This window comes from Terrapene carolina, unplaced genomic scaffold, assembly GCF_002925995.2.
Source record: "Terrapene carolina triunguis isolate 2854851 unplaced genomic scaffold, T_m_triunguis-2.0 Scaffold58, whole genome shotgun sequence".
NCBI lineage: Eukaryota > Metazoa > Chordata > Testudines > Emydidae > Terrapene > Terrapene triunguis.
Genome location: NW_020664409.1, coordinates 74,619,231 through 74,636,379, shown reverse-complemented (window position 1 = coordinate 74,636,379; position 17,149 = coordinate 74,619,231). Strand labels below are relative to the sequence as shown.

The window sequence follows — 17,149 nt, the reverse complement described above, 5'->3', positions numbered from 1 at the left end:
AAAATGGGTGCCCCAGCCCCGGATGAAGCCCCAGGGCAGAAGACCCTATTGGGTCAACCTGAGCAGTGCAAGAGCTGCCGGGGAAGAAGCCCCGAGCCCTGTCTGCAGCCGCGGCCGAGCCCAGGCTGGAGGGCAGGGGGTGAAAGCCCTGAGCCGGAGTGGCTGGGGGGGAGGGGGGCCCCAAAAAAGCCCCGAGCCCAGGCCGGAGCAGCTGGAGGGGTGAGGGGGACACAGAAGCCCCGAGCCTGGGACAGAGCAGCTGAGAGGTAGGGGGGGGCGCAGAAGCCCCGAGCCCGGGCCGGAGTGGCGGGGGAGGCGCGGAAGCCCTGAGCCCAGGCTGGAGCGGCTGGGGAGGCGCGGGGGCAGAAGCAGGGGAGATCAGATTTCATGGACGGTGACATGTTTTTCACACCTATGAAATTGGTAGGGCCCTACTTATGCGGAAGGGACAGGGGCAGGGGGCTAGCCTCCCCAAAGCGGGGGGGTTCATGCGCCAACCATGGTCACAGGTAAAAGCCACTCTAACAGGGTTGCTGAAAGGGGGTTTATTGCCCTGTCTCCTCCTCTCGCAGGCTAGTGGAGTTGATCGGGCACAGAGAGAAGTGAAAGTACCATCTACTGTAAGGGTGGCAAAGCTGCAGTTGCAGTGCACGTGCCAGAGAGATCCCTCCAGAGGAGTTAGGAGCCCTGGAAGGAAGCCTATTGCAATGTAGTCCCCTCTGCACCCTGTCCAGTGCAGACTATGCCTTAAAAGCCACAATCTGGCCCTACATTTAAAAAACCATTACACCATAATTAAAAAAAATTTCTGTTCCTAGCAAGTCTCCTAGCTGTAAGGTTTACATTTACTACTACTGGAGAAACCAGTGTAATACCAAAGATAGGATAGCATGAGAAAGCTCAGGTCAAGAGCCTATGAAATTACAGAATCTTAATCTAATTATTTAGGTTATTCAGTGCCACATTACAATAATGTAGGGTGCTTTTTTTTTTTTTTTTTTTTGTAAAATTTAAAAGTCATCTTATTGATAGGCACAGCATTTTGAGCACCAGAGAGAGGGCTCTCATTTTGCCACCAATGCAAACAAAACCATCAGAATATCTACTTAGTTCTTTAATTTTTGACCACAGATGGTCATACATCCTACAGCATACCCTAGACTCTTCCCAGGTCTGGCCACAGAAGACCTGCGCAGTATGAACTTCATGGGTTTTGGGGAGAAGGCCAAGGAGGGAGAATACAGTTGCTTTATGCTTTGTTACTTCTTTTCCTGCACACACATATGCAGAAAACAGGGTCCAAATTCAAGCCATAAAGCTATAAAGTTAAATTGAGTTCATCTCCCAGTTTGTATAATGACCCACATGCATATGCAATTTTTTAACTATGTACTCTGTTTTATTTCTTGAACAAAAACAAAGTGTATTGTTTGCCTGAAGGAGACTGTAAGTTCCTAGATAGGGCAGGGTGCTGCACGTTTGTATATTGTAGACACAATGATAATACGCAAATAAAAAGCATAAGACTTGCAGCAAGATTCCCCAGAAAGAAGTCTAATTATACCTGGAGCTGCAAGTACAGCTCTGACACCCTAGCAGTGGGTGCCACTTGCACTTTCCTTTGTGTCAAGAGGAGACAGGGCCATAACTCTGGATTTAGTTTGTCCACAAATAAGTCATCTATTATAGCTATTTGTAAAGGAAATGAGAGAAATTAAGTCTGTGCAAAAGCACAAAAGGAACAAAGTTCCATTGCTTAGTACTGTCAGGAAAAACCCCATATTCCCCATTAAATTTGGTCTGATAGCAATGGTAGACCACCTATTCTGACTTGACTCCAAGCTGCTCAGGTATGATCCAGATACTACAATGATGGATATCCTTCAGATATCTAGCATCACTTTCATGATTAACCCAGAACCTCAACACAAATATTTCTAATATGCCCAGTAGATCAGTTTTTACTAATTTGAATCAGAAAGAATAAAAAAAATTTTTTAACTGGTTAATTGAAATGTAGAGATCTGACAGTTAATACAAAATAGCTGTAACTTGCACGAGGATGCTAAGTATACATACCATGATGTCTGCTTCCCTGGTGGCATAACGAAGATTAGGATCTAGCCAATACATCACTGCTTTGACCTGCTCCAAGTTAAGGAAGAGCACAAACACCAGAAACAGGAAATAGAGAACGCTGAGACCTGTCGGAGGTAGAATCATATTCACATGGAATGTTTATTGAGGAAATTCCGTGGGCCAAATAGTCAAAAATTGGTTCCAAAGTGGTGCCCCAAAGCCTGCTTACAGTGATTAACTGCACACAGAAATGCCAATTTGCACAAATGCAGGTTTTGTTCAGACAATAGCTGCATACAAACATTTTGCAAACACACACCATGTGGCAATCTTTGGGGGGAAAAAAACAAAACAAAAAAACCCAGCCTTTTATACCATTGCCTATCGGATATTCTATTACGTAGACATGACTGAGCAAACAGAACCAAAACAAGTCACATCCAAAGAGCAATTTAAACACAGAATTTAAGCAGGAGCACAAGGAAAGCTCTAAAAAAAAAAAAAAAAAAAAAGACATTGGGACTCAGGGACTGGGCTTTTCCTGTCCCGATTTCATTCTCTCCTGGCCTCACTAACATAGCCTTCTAAACCAATAATTGCATATTAAGGGACAGAGACACCTGCTTTGAGCTGCTCTGGAAATGCAAATTTAGCTGCAATTTTAGCTTTCCTGGTTAGTAGCTGCTTTGATGTGCTGGAGAGTGTCATTAAAAGTTTAATTCTAAAAAAAGGCAAACTTAGGAAATTCAAAAATACAAAACTACATTAAGATGGAGTTAAGACTGAGCATACATATCAGTAATTTAAGGGTAAACACACATTACAGGGATGTTTTAATGCTTGATTTTGGGCATAATTACAATTCCAGGAAATTCAATTAAGGTTACACTTAAGAGAAATCTAAACATGTCAACTCAAGAAATGCACAGTTTAGACACTCAAACAACCTTAATTCTGTCCTCTAGCAATACCATGAGGGGGGAAAATATGGAAAAAAAACCCATATTTGTCTTTAAAATCAGGTTAATTAGGACAAACACTAATAAGTCTTAATAATAATGAGATTATTGCATGATGTCACTATATATTAAGCGTCAAATCCTGTCCAGAGGTATGCAGAGAGAATATGAGGGCTAGAGGACTGTGCAGAGAGCTTCCCTCCCCCAGGGGATCTGTACAACATAAAGGAAGGATGGATACCTACCCGTATCTAGCTACTAGACGAGGTATGGCCTACTGATTAGGAGTTGTGGTGAAATATATGCTTCCCAACTGTGTGTGAGACCAGGGCTGGCGCAACCCATTAGGCGACCTAGGCGGTTGCCTAGGGCGCTACAATTTGGGGGGCGGCGACTGCGACGGTATTTTGGCAGCGGGACCTTCCGCCGCCTCTGTGGGGGGCGGCATTTTAGGGCGGGACCTTCCGCCGCCTAGGGCGGCAGAAAACCTGGCGGCGCTCCTGCGTGAGACTCTATTTTGGAGTTGCAGTTAGGTGCACCCCTCAGAGCCATCCTGCTCTGCATTTACTGAATAGCTGTGGCTGATAGTCATGTCAAGGGAAGCAGAATCACACTAGAGCAGGATTTTCCCCTAATTATGCAGGTATACTCTCTCTCTAATAGTACAATAGAAGTTCTGGGCATGTCAACCTTGAGACCATCCTTTTAATTTACAATTATTGTACCCCAAGACTGTACAGCAGAAGCTAGGTTATTCAAGCTTCTCAGTTAGCTGAATTCTCAAACTTGTTATAGCTAATCAGCAGTGACCCTTTAATGTCAACAGATGAGTCATCAGCTACTTTAAGAGGCTAGATATTTTTAGCTACACAAAAAATCCCAACAGCGGCATCTTCGATATCTTTTTGCACAGATCTATTCTTCATATCAGACTCAATTCTATAAAAATATTTTCAAAATCTGCTTTATGCCCCATGAACCTCCAAATATTTTGAGGGGAATTTTGCATGTTTTTGCCACGTATTTCAGATAGTTTTAAGAAATAGAATGTCACTGAGTAATTCCTGCAGTGGAGGGAATTTTTCTGCCCTGCTAGGTAAGTGAACACTGTGCTGATCAATTTATGTACTCTGGTTAAAAGTTTTGCAATTAGATACCACATTTAGATACTACACTGATGGTCAAAAATACCTACACAGATAAAATTATGCTGGCACACATGAGTCAATGGGACCCAAGTTGCTCCCCAATAATGTAAGTGTGAAACATGAGTGACTGTAGCATGGGTTCAACTGCACTCCCAGAAATGATAAAACCCGGGGTGCAAACCCAGGCAAACATACCCTTCTCCTGGCCTAGTGCACTGGGGAGGGCTGTTGGGTTTGAGAGCAAGCCTGCCCTGCATCTATCTCACAGTGGCAGCTCCTGTCCCACGGGTTTGGGCCCAACTGCCTGCTATAGGCATTGCACCTGGTGTATAGCGTCGCAGCGCCACTCAGTTCTGTCCTGGCTGCAGATGCTGCAACACCCATGCACCATGTCACAACGCCACTCGATCAAATTTGGTCCAGCAGCCTCTCCTGTCACAATGGAGGGGCAGCCAGGGCAACCCCAAGTGATGCTGCGACCCCATGCACAGGTTGCAATGACTGGAACAGAGAGCAGGGCCCAGCCCCATGGGACAGGAGCCACCCCTGCAGGTGAGCCCAGGGCAAGCCTGCTCTCTAGCCACTTCCCAGCACCCAGGAGCGGCGCCAGGGTTCTTGCCGCCCTAGGCGGCAGCGCTTCTCCTCTGAGCATTCAGGGGGCCTGGGGTCTTCAGCGGCGGGGGTCCTTCCGCTCCACGTCTTTGGGGCACTTCGGCGGTGGGTCCCGGAGCGAGTGAAGGACCCGTCGCCGAATTTCCGCCGAAGAGAGGAAGTCAGAGAGGAGGCCTGGCAGTTTGTAACCACCACAGGCAAGAGATCACAGTGGCATTCTACATGGCTGGAGACAGATGAGGACGGGCAGGCTGTGGCCACCAAAGAGAAGAGGACTGTCAGGGATTCCATACATCTAGAAATTTCAAATCAATACCAGATCCTCAATGTGGAAACTTTGGAAGACACCTTACAAGATCCAGCAGGTCCAAGGGAAGGGAGACATGTAAGGGACACACATGTGGATAGCCTAACATGTAAGAAAATCAAGCTTGCCCGCAAAGAGTTCTCCAATCATCCAAGGAAGACAGACGATCCTTGTTGGAGATTTAATCCTCAGAAGAATTGAAAGAACATTCTGCAAGGGACAAGCAGACAACAGGATAGTGTGCTGCCTTCCCAGAGCCAAGACTGAACAGGTTTCTGAAGTCGACAGGTGAGGAGACGTTGGTGATGGTTCAGATCGGCACTAATGGAACTGCATTGCAGGATATTTCACAGATATTAGATGACTTCAGGGAACTCAGAAATGCGCTGAAGAAGAAGAATAATATCCAAGCAATCTTCTCTGAGATTCTTCTTGTTCCACGAGCTACATAATCCTGCAGCACTTCAATTTGAGTGATATATGTGGGAGATCTCATGCTGCCACTACTAAAACATTTTGGAATTTCTAAACATTATGGATGACAATTTTCTACACAAAAAGTGTTGCAGCCAACATGGGGGAATTCTTTTTTAAACCTTGTCCTAACAGATAAAGGGAAACTGACTACAGAAGTAGAAATTAACAGTATCTTAGTACAAGTGATCATGACTCAATCAAATCTATAGTGTTCAAGCAGAATAAAGTCCAGATCAGTAATATTGGTTCTTTAATAGGGCCAATTTCACAAAGCTAAAAACAATTATGAGCCAAATCAGCTGGGAGGAAGAATTTAATCAGAAAAGAGTGAATCATAATTGGGATTCATTTAAGAACACCTTACTAGATGCCCAAAAAGCTGTAGACCCACAGCTGAGGAAGAAGGCCGTACTGGTAAAAAAATGACCTGGTTTAGAGGGGAAGTGAAGGCAGCTATAAATATATAACAAATGGAAGAAGGGGAAGCTGAGAGTAATGAATATAAATCAGAAGTTAGGAACTGTAGAAAATTGATAAGGGAAGCAAAGGGGCGCAGGGAGAAATATATGGTCAGTACACTTAAGGACAATAATGATTTTTTAAAATGTATCAGGAATAAAAAGAATCTTGACAATAATATTCATCCACTACTAGATAGAAATGGTAGACTTATCAATAGTAATGCAAAAAGGCAGAAGTGTTCTATAAATATTTCTGTTGTATATTTGGGGAAAACAAATGATATAGTCTCATCATATGGTGAGAACACTCTTTCCATTCTATTAGTACCTCTGGAGGATGTTAAACAGAAGCAATAAAAGTTAGATATTTTAAAATCAGCAGGTTCAAATATCTTGCATTCAAGAGTTTTAAAAGAGCTGCTGAGTTGTTCGCTGGACCATTAATGTTGATTTTCAACAAGTCTTGAAGCACTGGAAAAGTTACAAAAGACTGGAAGAAAGCTAAGGTTGTGCCAATTTTTAAAAAGGGTAAACGGGATGACTCACATAATTATAGGCCTGTCAGCCTGACTTTGATCCCTTTCAAGATAATGGAGTGGCTGATATGGGACTCAATTAATAAAGAATTAGGAGGGTAATGTAATTAATGTTTATGGAAAACAGATCCTATCAAACAAACTTGGTATCTTTTTTTTATGAGATTACAAGTTCGGTTGATAAAGGTAATAGTGTTGACATAATATACTTAAGACTTCTCTAAGGCTTTTGATTTGGTACCATGCAACATTTGATTAAGAAACTAGAAAGATATAAAATTAACATGGCACACATTACATGGATTAAAAACTTGCTAATTCATAGATCTCAAAGCATAACTGTAAACGCGGAATTGTCATTGAGCAGGTCTGTTTCCATCATGTTGCCGCAAGGACTGGTTCTTTGCCCTAAGGTATTTATCATTTTTATAAATCACCTGGAAGAAAACTTAAAATCATCACTGACAAAGGTGGCAGATGACACAAAAATAGGGGGAGTGGTAAACAATGAAGAGGACAGGTCACTGATTCAGAGTGATCTGGATTGCCTGATAAACTGGGCGCAAGCAAACAATATGCATTTTAATACAGCTAAATGTAATTGTGTACATTTGGAACAAAGAATGTAGGCCAGACTTATAGGATGGGGGACTCTTATCTAGGAAAGCAGTGACTAAAACAAGATGTGAGGGTCATGGTAGACAATGAACTGAACATGAGCTCCCAGTGTGATGCTGTGGCCAAGACAACTAATGTGATCCTGGGATGCATAAACAGAGTAATCTTGAATAGTAGCAGAGAGGTAAAAATAACCTCTGTATTTGGCATCGGTGCAACTACTGCTGGAATACGGTGTCCAGTTCTGGTGCCCACAATTCCAGAAGGATGTTGATCAATTGGAGAGGGTTCAGAGAAGAGCCATGAGTATGAGTAAAGAATTAGAAAACCTGCCTTATAATGAGAGACTCAAGGAGCTCAATCTATTTAGCTTATGGTTAAGGGGTAACTTGATTACAGTGTGTACATACCTCTGTGGGGAACAAATATTTAATAATGGGCCCTTTAATCTAGCAAAGAAAGGCATAACATGATCCAGCGGCTGGAAGTTGAAGTTAGACAAATTCAGACTGGAAACAAGGGGTAAATTTCTAACAGTGAGGGTAATTAACCATTGCAACAATTTACCAAGGGTCATGGTGGATTTGCCATCACTGACAATTTGGATATTAGATGTTTTTCTAAAAGATATGCTCTAGGAATTATTTTGGGAAAGTTCTATAGTTATACAGGAATCTCAGACTAGATGATCACAGTGTAAGGCCCTGGAATATACGAACCCTGGCATGGCAGAGCTCTCCGGGAGCTGCGGATCATACAAGCGTTGGATCTATGGGTCCATGGCAGACAGCATGGAAGGGCCCATACATGCGATTTGGTGCAAGTTAATTGAACCCTATTCGTTTTCTTGAAAAATCTCAGGTTCAACCGACCAGCATTTTCTGATGAAACTAGGTAAGATAAAAATAAAGATTTAAAACTTACCAAAAACCATCCGCCATATCGCTGGATGTGGGCGAGTAAAAGGCCCTGTGGAGAGAAATGTTTGTTAGATGACAGTGAATTGATTACAAAGAGTAAAACTACAGCATATTATTTTTAAGACTTGGTTCAGGGGGATAGCAGCAAAAGTTAACATGCAAGATCAGTTTTCCTTCAAGCTTCACAATGTACTTGAAGGTTTGGCTTAGAGCCTCTGCTGTATTTAAGTAAAACAAGTTCATTAGCAATTGATTCTAGGATTTGAAGGTTTTTTGATCATTACTGGGACATGGAAGAAATATGCAACTACTTTTCATTGGTATTCTTTCCCCGGCGATAAGAAGATGGCATGTATTTTGGATGCATGTATGCTGAGGTGCCAGCTGCTGGTATTTCTAACAGGCTGATCTCTTGATCTGTTTTCTAGATTACATCTGTTTTGTGGTTTTTTACAGTTGCAGGCATGTTTCGTTTTGGGAATGAAAAAGTAATCAAGTACAAGTTTCTGCAGGTTAGCAATGAAATTGGGGGCAGTGACTCCCAAAAACATTATCAGGCAGGCCACCTAAAACGTCTAACGGACTTAATAACAGATATCGCAAAGAATATCAGGCATCTTACACACAGTGGTTGGATTTGTGTGAAAAAATCAGCTCTTCTGTCTACAAAATTGAAATTGATACCTTTAAAGACACCATTAAGATCAAACACAAATCCTGATTAAACACACAGCTCAAAAGGGTTTAACTTCAAGATATTTTCTCAAGAGCCTGGATTTCTGAGGATGAGTGTCCTCTTATTACAGCTTCTGTTTTAGATTTATTTATTTTGCCAGAGATTAGATTGACTTCTTTTATTAAATTAAAACACCAAACTAGTGCAAAAAGAGAAGTGGAGATAAGGGCCACCTTTGTCTGGTAGAGCTGAAAACTTTCTAAATATAATCCATTCTTCTAGACTGCAGGAAGAGGCTGAAAACATAGATCTTTAATACACATTATGAATTGCTCTTTAAATCCCATATGCAAATAGCTATGCCTATTTCAACCTGCAAGGGTTTTTTTCTAAATCCATAATTGAACAACAGTCACATGCAGATCTTGTGGTATGGGTGATAACATTATGCAACCTCCTTCGCATATCCAAATTTGTTCTTCCCTATAGGAAATCGGTTTCATCTGCGTGTGATACATAATTCATTTATGGGGGTAGGGAGATTAATGATTACCTTGATGAGATTTTATAGAATGTAGCTATGGGACAGGCACACTAGGTTAAACCCTTGCCTTTTTTTTGTCAACAGCATAATAGTGGTTGATGTTAATTTGGAGGAAGTCATTTTGAAATTACGATTTGTGTGAGTAATCCCTGAATTTGTAAGGAGTTATTTATTTGCTCCACAAAGATTTTGGAAAAATCTACCCAAAACCAATTATGGGCCATGAATCCGAGTTTTCTAAGAGAGTTAATAAAGTTAACAGTCATGTAATCTCCACCTTCCTAGCACCCTAATCTTTCTGTTAGCTAAGCATATTTAAAAATACTTAGTTCCAGCCATAATTTTTCAATAAATACATTAAGACTATAACTCCCATCAGGAAACTCACATCAACAACTTTAAAAAAAAATGTGCTAGTTCAAAAAGAATTATTATGGGGAAGTTCTATGGGATGTATTATACAGGAGGTCAGACTAGATGCTCACAGTGGTCTCTTTTTGCCTTGGAATTTATGAAGCTGGATTTTGGCAGGCTTTTACATCTGATGAGAGGAGACATGATCTCTAATTTATCCTCTCTGCCCCCTCAGATACTCTTGTGTGATCCTTCAAGATTGAAGAATCATTTGCTGTTGAAGACAGAGCTGATCACCAGGAGTTTACACAAGCTCTCTTTCGTGCCAGAACAGCCTCATCTAGAATGCACTAATTCATATTGTGCCAATGTGCACTCCAAAATAAAACTTTCATGGCGTATATGGGTAATATAACCAGGAATTCAGTTTCTTGCACATAAAACTCTTAATCATAAGACAAAGCTCTAGCGAGTCCTTTTAAAATGTTCCCCTTTAAAACTGCAAATCTGTCCCGATTGAAACTATTGCTGAACAGAGGCAGCATGGGAATATCTGAAATGGGGGGAAGCAAAACTGACCAACAAATGTATGGTCATAGCCAGTCTACAGCAGCAAACAAAGATCACACTATATGTAACTCAAAACAGGATAACACTTCTCCTGAAGGGTCTCCAGTGTAACCAAAGCATTATTCTTTTCAACTCCCATCATTAGTAGAACATGGCAATACAAATATTTTGATTTACTTCACAACCACACTCACAATCAGTGAAAAATTCTTTCAAGTTTCATTTTCTTAGAGGGTGGAGAGGAATTAGAGCAACTCTACCGTTGTACATCCGTAACAATAAAGGTTAGATTTAGGTTCTAGTTCTGGCTCTGCCACTAGTCTTTTATATGACCTTCAGCAAGTCACTTTCCCTCCTGGAGCCTCAGTTTTCCCATCTATAAAGTGTGGATAATGACACTGACCTCCCCTTTGCAAAGCACTTTGAGATTTACTGATGTAAAGCACTGTAGAAGAGCCAGGTATTATTAATTATTATTATTAAGAGATTTAATCCCCAAATATGCTGAAAGAGCTGACATTTCCATTTTCAAGGGACTATGGCTCTCTAGCAACACCATGCAAAAGATAAATAACCTGTATTTTGTTGGTATTTCAGCTCAATGCTAATACAACTAATTTATACAGTTGCTTAATTTAATTCAATGTAAAGACAGTGAATAAAATCTATCTAAATCTAAAAAAAACAGTTACTAACCTTTTGTAACTGTTGTTCTTCGAGATGTGTTGCTCATGTCCATTCCATGTTAGGTGAGTGTGCTCGCCACATGCATCGGTGCCAGAAGTTTTTCTTCAGTGGTATCCGTAGGGCACCAAGTCTGGTGCCCTCTGGAGTGACGCACATATGTGCCTCCACCATCCCTCAGTTCCTTCTTGCCAGAACTCCGAAAGTGGAGAAGGAGGGTGGGTCATGGAATGGACATGAGCAACACATCTTGAAGAACAACCGTTACGAAAAGTTAGTAACCGTTTTTTCTTCTTCAAGTGATTGCTCATGTCCATTCCATGTTAGGTGACTCCCAAGCAGTACCATCGGAGGTAGGTAAGAGTTCATGGACGTGTTGATTGCAACAAAGCTCTGCCAAATCCAGCATCATCTCTGGCTTCCTGGGTGATGGCGTAATGAGTGGTGAACATGTGTACTGAAGACCACGTCGCAGTGCTACAGCCCGCGGTAACTCGTAACAGGTGCGGATGCAGTGGTGATCCAGTTTGAAATCCTTTGAGAGGACACTGGAAGGCCCTTCATTCTGTCAGCAACAAAGAGTTGAGTTGATCTGCGGAAGGGATTGTTGCGCTCCAAATAGAAAGCTATGGTGTGCCTGACATCTAGAGCATGCAGGCATCTCTCCTCATTGGTCTTGTGAAGTTTCAGATAGAACACAGGAAGGAAGATATCCTGGTTGATTAGAGGAGCATGCAAAGTCTAATGTCTCTCCCTCTCTTGGTCCAGAGCTTGCATCCCTTACAAATGCGGCACTTTTTATGGATATGGGACTCACCTAGACATTTCAAACAGCTTAGGTGTGGATCGCTAATTGGCATTGGCTCCTTAAAGTGATCACATGACTTAAAGCCTGGGGAACAAGGTATGCCCCATCCCTGGTCTAAGTCCCTCAGGGGACTATTCGCTAAGGTCTACTAGCTATTAAGAACTGTTAAGAACTGTAAACTAACTACTAACTAACAACTATTTACACAAAAGCTCAAAGAACCACTGAATAGAAACCGCTTGCTAGAACAAGGGGAGCATTCCAGCACCAACACTGGCGATAAGAAGGAGGGTAGGGGGGGAGGCTTATACCGGAGCATATGCACACCACTCCAGAGGGCACCAGAACCAGTCCCCAATGGATACCACTGAGGAAAAACTTCCGGCACTGGTGCATATGGTGAGCACACTCACCTAACATGGCATGGACATGAGCAATCACTTGAAGAAGCAGCAAGCAATCCTTTCCATCTCAGAAAGTAAATGGCAACAAGTGAAAAGAAATATGCATGTGAAATAAAGGTAAAGCATCAATATACTTACCATTTGGAAAAGCTAGAACACTAATGATTAGAAAGAAGAAAACCACAGAGAGGATACCCTTCCAAATATTATCTTCTGGGATAGAATCATTCCTGAAAAGACAGACATCATCAAGTTAGTAACATGACTTTTTTGAGGACAATGACAAAAGGCATTCTAGATACCAGGTTAATGAAATACATTTGGAAATAAGCATTGAAAATCAATGGTGGTTCAGAACCAATAAGAGATGCTAACTTAGTAATGGTTTCACTTGACACCCTTGCACATCCATTTATACAAGAAAAAAGCTAAACATAAAATCAATATACACAGACCAGGAGCACAGCTTCTAGCCATTGTCAGAACTGACTGCAAAGTTAAAATAATAAGACTTAAATTATTCCTCTTCTTTTGGAGAAAGGTTGTTGTTATATTATAGCCAAATGATAGACGTAAGCATCCAGTGTGAATATCTTGACAGGAAATCCTGGCAAGCCTGATTTAGCTGTTTTTCCTTCTCAGATAGCTAAGAGTACCATCTAGTTTACATGGGAGATCCACCCATTTCAGAATAGATCTGGCTTTTTCAAACAAATTCTCTCTTCTTCAGTCAGTTCTAGGAGCCTTAAATAACAAAATCAGTAAGTGTAACCATTAATTATTAGTAACTCAAATACAAGCATAGTTGATATAGCACATCTTAATTATTACTATTAAGATTAAAATCTTATTGCTTATAACTAAATATTTTAATGTACTCATCATGAACTTATCTAGATACCAATATACAATGCACAGTAATATATTCCATTATTTCTTCCTTTCCTTTTAGTGTCAAATTTTCTTTCTAGTTTTACAATGGACTAAGCTGTGCATAGTGAAGTAAGGGTATCTTATTTCAGGATGGTTCAAACATGAATCTGCAGCAGCAGAATTTGCCCCACAATAATTGCCAGGATGGGATCAGTGAGGAAATAGTACTGTATGTTAGAGTTTGCACTAACATTTAGCCTCAGATGCAGGATTATAAATGTGGGCAGAGCCGCTCCTGCGGGGGGGGTGGCGCCCAGGGTGGAAGTGACGGATTCATCTCTTCTGGGAACGACTGTGCCAGCCAATCGCACCAGCTCGCAGGGCCCCCCCAAAGTGCGGGGCCTGGAGCGGTCGCCCCGATTCGCCCTACCCAAGGGGCAGCTCTGAATGTGTGACATATAATTTTCCCCTCTTCCAAAGTGCTGCATAATCTCCTATTTAGATTGTAAGCTCTTTGGGGCAGGAACAGCTTTGTTTGTTTTGTGTTTGTACAGCCCTTAGCATATTAGGGTCCTGGTCTATGACAACGGCTCCTAAGTATTATGGTAATACAAATAAAGAATAATAATACATTACACCACAACGGAGTGCCATGGCAGCCTTTCCGACCCGTGAAACTTCTAAGCCCTGTATAGGTCAGGTCTGCCATGGGAAGGCTGCTGCCATGCGAAGCTCCCATACGGCACATGAACAGGGACCTACCAAATTCATGACTGTGAAAAACACGTCACGGACTGTGAAATCAGATCTCCCCCATGAAATCTAGCTATTGGAGGGGCAGGGCTGGGGGCGCCCCAGCCGGGGGCTCCTACTGTTCACTAGGCTCCAGCTGCTGGGGTGGGGTGGGACAGGACTTCCTCTTTCCCTGCACAGCTGCTCTCAGGGGGAGATCAGCCCCATCTCTGGGTACCTCCCCTAGCTGCAGGAAGCTCATGGCTGCTACCAGCTCTGAAGACTCCCAGCAGCACAGGGGAGATCAGACCCACCTCACCCTCCGGGAATCTCCCCCAGCTGCAGGAAGCTCCACAGCTGCTGCCTTCAGAGCCCAGAACTGAGGGTGGCAATCCCACGACCCCCTACATCAGCTTTGCAACCCCACTACCACCCCCTTTTGGGTCAGGAACCATGTGGTAACAACACCCTGAAATTTCAGATGTAAACATCTGAAAATGTGAAATTGACCAATTTAAAAACCCTCTGGCCCTGAAATTGATCAAAATGGACCATGAATTTGGCAGGGTCCTACATATGACTAAAGCTCTCACCAAAAGAAGTTGAGAGCTTTACTCATATTTAATAAAAGGTATTTCCTCACCCACCTCTAAAGCACCTCATGGTAGTGACCTTTCTCTAATCTTCCCCCTGTTCCATCCAGATTTACTAGTGTCCGTTTCCTGCTTGTAGTGCCACCCATGCATGTCTTAGAGTCATTCCATGACTAGCTTAAAAACAGGAATTCTGCCCTAGCACTGGGCTCCCTGTGCTCCTCCAGGAGTTCTGCCTTGAAGAGCTGCTGCCCTGTCTTCTCCAGCCGACCCACAGATTCACAATGGCTCAGCATACAGAGGCAGTATTCCTCTGCTACAAATTCACATAGCAGTGTACATTCATTATTTTCACTTAGTAATGCCTGGTAGAATGTTTTCCATAAAAATGAAAGCTACTGAATGATTTAATAATCAAGTAAAATTGCTGCATAATTCAGTGCAACCTAGCCACATATGTTAGAGAAGGATGGACTAAGTCACTTAAGTTAAACCTAATGTGGCAGCAAATATATTTGGCTTTGTACAGATCAAGATTTCTGAGCCTTGTAGAGCTTTTTTTTGGTCACTACATGACTACATGAACAGATCAGATCCATCCCCCCCCCCCAAGACCCTGACTATTGTGTTAATCTAACATCTTTCTCTCTGTACATCCTCTTTACTTACTGCCTACTAGATATTCAAAGCCTTAATTAAGAAAGAAATTAATTAGTTCATTTTGGGATTAATACAGTGACACTTTTTAAAAGTATGTTTATCCTGTCTTCTTGCCAGAGGCAGGTAAGAAAAAATGTGAGTCACAGCTTAGTTACTGCTTCTAAGCTAGAAGATAGACTACAGTGTTTGTTTGGAAGAGGTGTTGCTGAGAATCCCGAGAGGAAGGTGCAGGCACAGAGAAACAAAATGCCTATCACAACAAACCATAATTAAGAAAATGTACTCTTGAGGGGCTGTGCCAAAAAAATAAAAATTCTGCACACAATATTTTAAAATTCTGAAAATTTTATTTTCGATAAATAAATGTGGAGGCTCCAGCATGGTAGTGAGGAGCACAGGCCACTGGCTGCATGGAGGTGGGAGATCACCCTAAAGCCCCCACATCCGAGCACACGGACTCGGTGGTTGCACTGTGTCAGGGTCAGGAGTAAGGGCCGGGCCTGCCCAGAAACACCCTGTGGCCCTGCCCCTCTGTGCCAGGCACACCAGGTGGGGGCAAGCAGGCTCAGCCCAGCAGGATCCAAGTGTGAAGGGCCTTAGTGTGGGGGGACAGGGTTCTGTGTGGGGCAATCTGGGTGTGGGGGATCTGGATGAACAGGGACTCACTGGGGGGGTTATGGGTACAGGGGCAATGGGACTCTGCAGGGGGGTCCAGGTGAAGGTGGTTGGGGCTCAGAGGGGAGTGGGGGGCTGGATGCAGGTGGCTTGGTGGGGGGGAGGGGTGTCCAGGTGTTGAGGGGGTGGGGCTTGGTCGGTAGGGGTTCAGGTCCAGCTGGCTGGGGCTCAGTGGGGTGGGGGTCTGGGTGCAGCTGTAACCCTATACAAAACCAAATCAGAAACCAAGAGTTAGGATGGCCCAGACATGTTGGTTTAATCAGCACTGTTCCAGTGTTTTGATGGGATGGGAATGCACAGTCCTGCATTCTATTCCTGCTTTAATAAAACACAGCCTGTCACCTCCATTAAATGCTGCTGTGTGGGCTTCACAAAGGAGTGCCCACCGCAGCCATCCCTCAGTTGCCATTTTTCCCTTGTTGATTGCCTCTCAGCTAAATGAAAGCCATATCCTCCTCCCCAGAGGAGGAAAGGGAAACAGTGGGGCACAGTCAATAGGCATCCCAGCTATAGCAACAGATTTGGAGGTGGGAAGCCAGAGACCAGCTTATCCAAACAAGGCAGGTGCAGCAGTTGCCCTGAATATTTAGGTGACAGATACATTAGAAAAGCCTAAAATAGGCAAATTAGGCAATTAAACACAGATTCAAATTTACTTTGTTGGCTTTTCCACATTGAAGTAACCCCTCTCTGAAGTCTAGCTCCACACCAGTCTGCCAACTTCAGGACTGTGACCTCTGTCTCCTGAGATCCTAATGAAGAACCACTACCAGGTTCCCAAAACTAAGGATGGATCTGGCTGCTGCATCCAACAGAAGAGCTTTTCCCAGGTTCCTCTGAGATCCTTAAATTTCTGGCATAGAAGGAACTGAGGACGAGACAAGAAAGAGGCTTTCCAGGGCTGAGTTAGCCCATCCTTGTCTGATGTTCCTTAAAAATAAACTTGTACTAATAATTACACTACTAAGTGTATAAGACAACATGCCTGAATTTTGGGTTACCTGCCTGCATTGCACATGTGAATTTGTCACGGGTGGGTAGTAAGTGACTGCAGAAGGAAAGCAGCGGTGAGTCATTTATGTTTAGGTCTAAGAAAACTGGGACTCTCTGAAGGGATATTCCAAAGGGGCAGAGGAGTGATTGGGACTGGATGGCCCAACCATGGGAAATGAGAAAATGGTGGGAAGAGGCTCAAACACCATGATGAGGAGAACAGGAAAGACAGACAGTGGGGAATGTAACTGGAAACACATGATGATATACTCTTTTCTTCTCTATGCCTATTCAAACAGCTAGCTACATGTGCTGGGTATTGCCCCAGCAATGGAAGAAGAGTGGCATGTTTGTATTACTCAGATTGAGGAAGTTGGTAAAATGTGGGTCTGGCTAGAGAATCTTGCCTGTATGCTCGGGGTTCTACTGATCGCCATATTTGGGGTCGGGAAGGAATTTTCCTCCA

General features: G+C 42.9%; 1 protein-coding gene across 1 annotated transcript in view; it reads right to left on the bottom strand.

The window, feature by feature from the left end:
• Positions 1–17,149, bottom strand: part of PTDSS1 (phosphatidylserine synthase 1) — a 50,665-nt gene that overhangs the window by 28,787 nt on the left and 4,729 nt on the right. The window contains exons 2-4 of the mRNA XM_024204755.2: positions 12,296–12,387; positions 8,122–8,166; positions 2,080–2,204 (exon numbers count right to left, since the gene is read on the bottom strand). Coding sequence (XP_024060523.1) covers positions 2,080–2,204; positions 8,122–8,166; positions 12,296–12,387 — 262 coding nt within the window. The remainder of the gene's footprint in view (positions 1–2,079; positions 2,205–8,121; positions 8,167–12,295; positions 12,388–17,149) is intronic.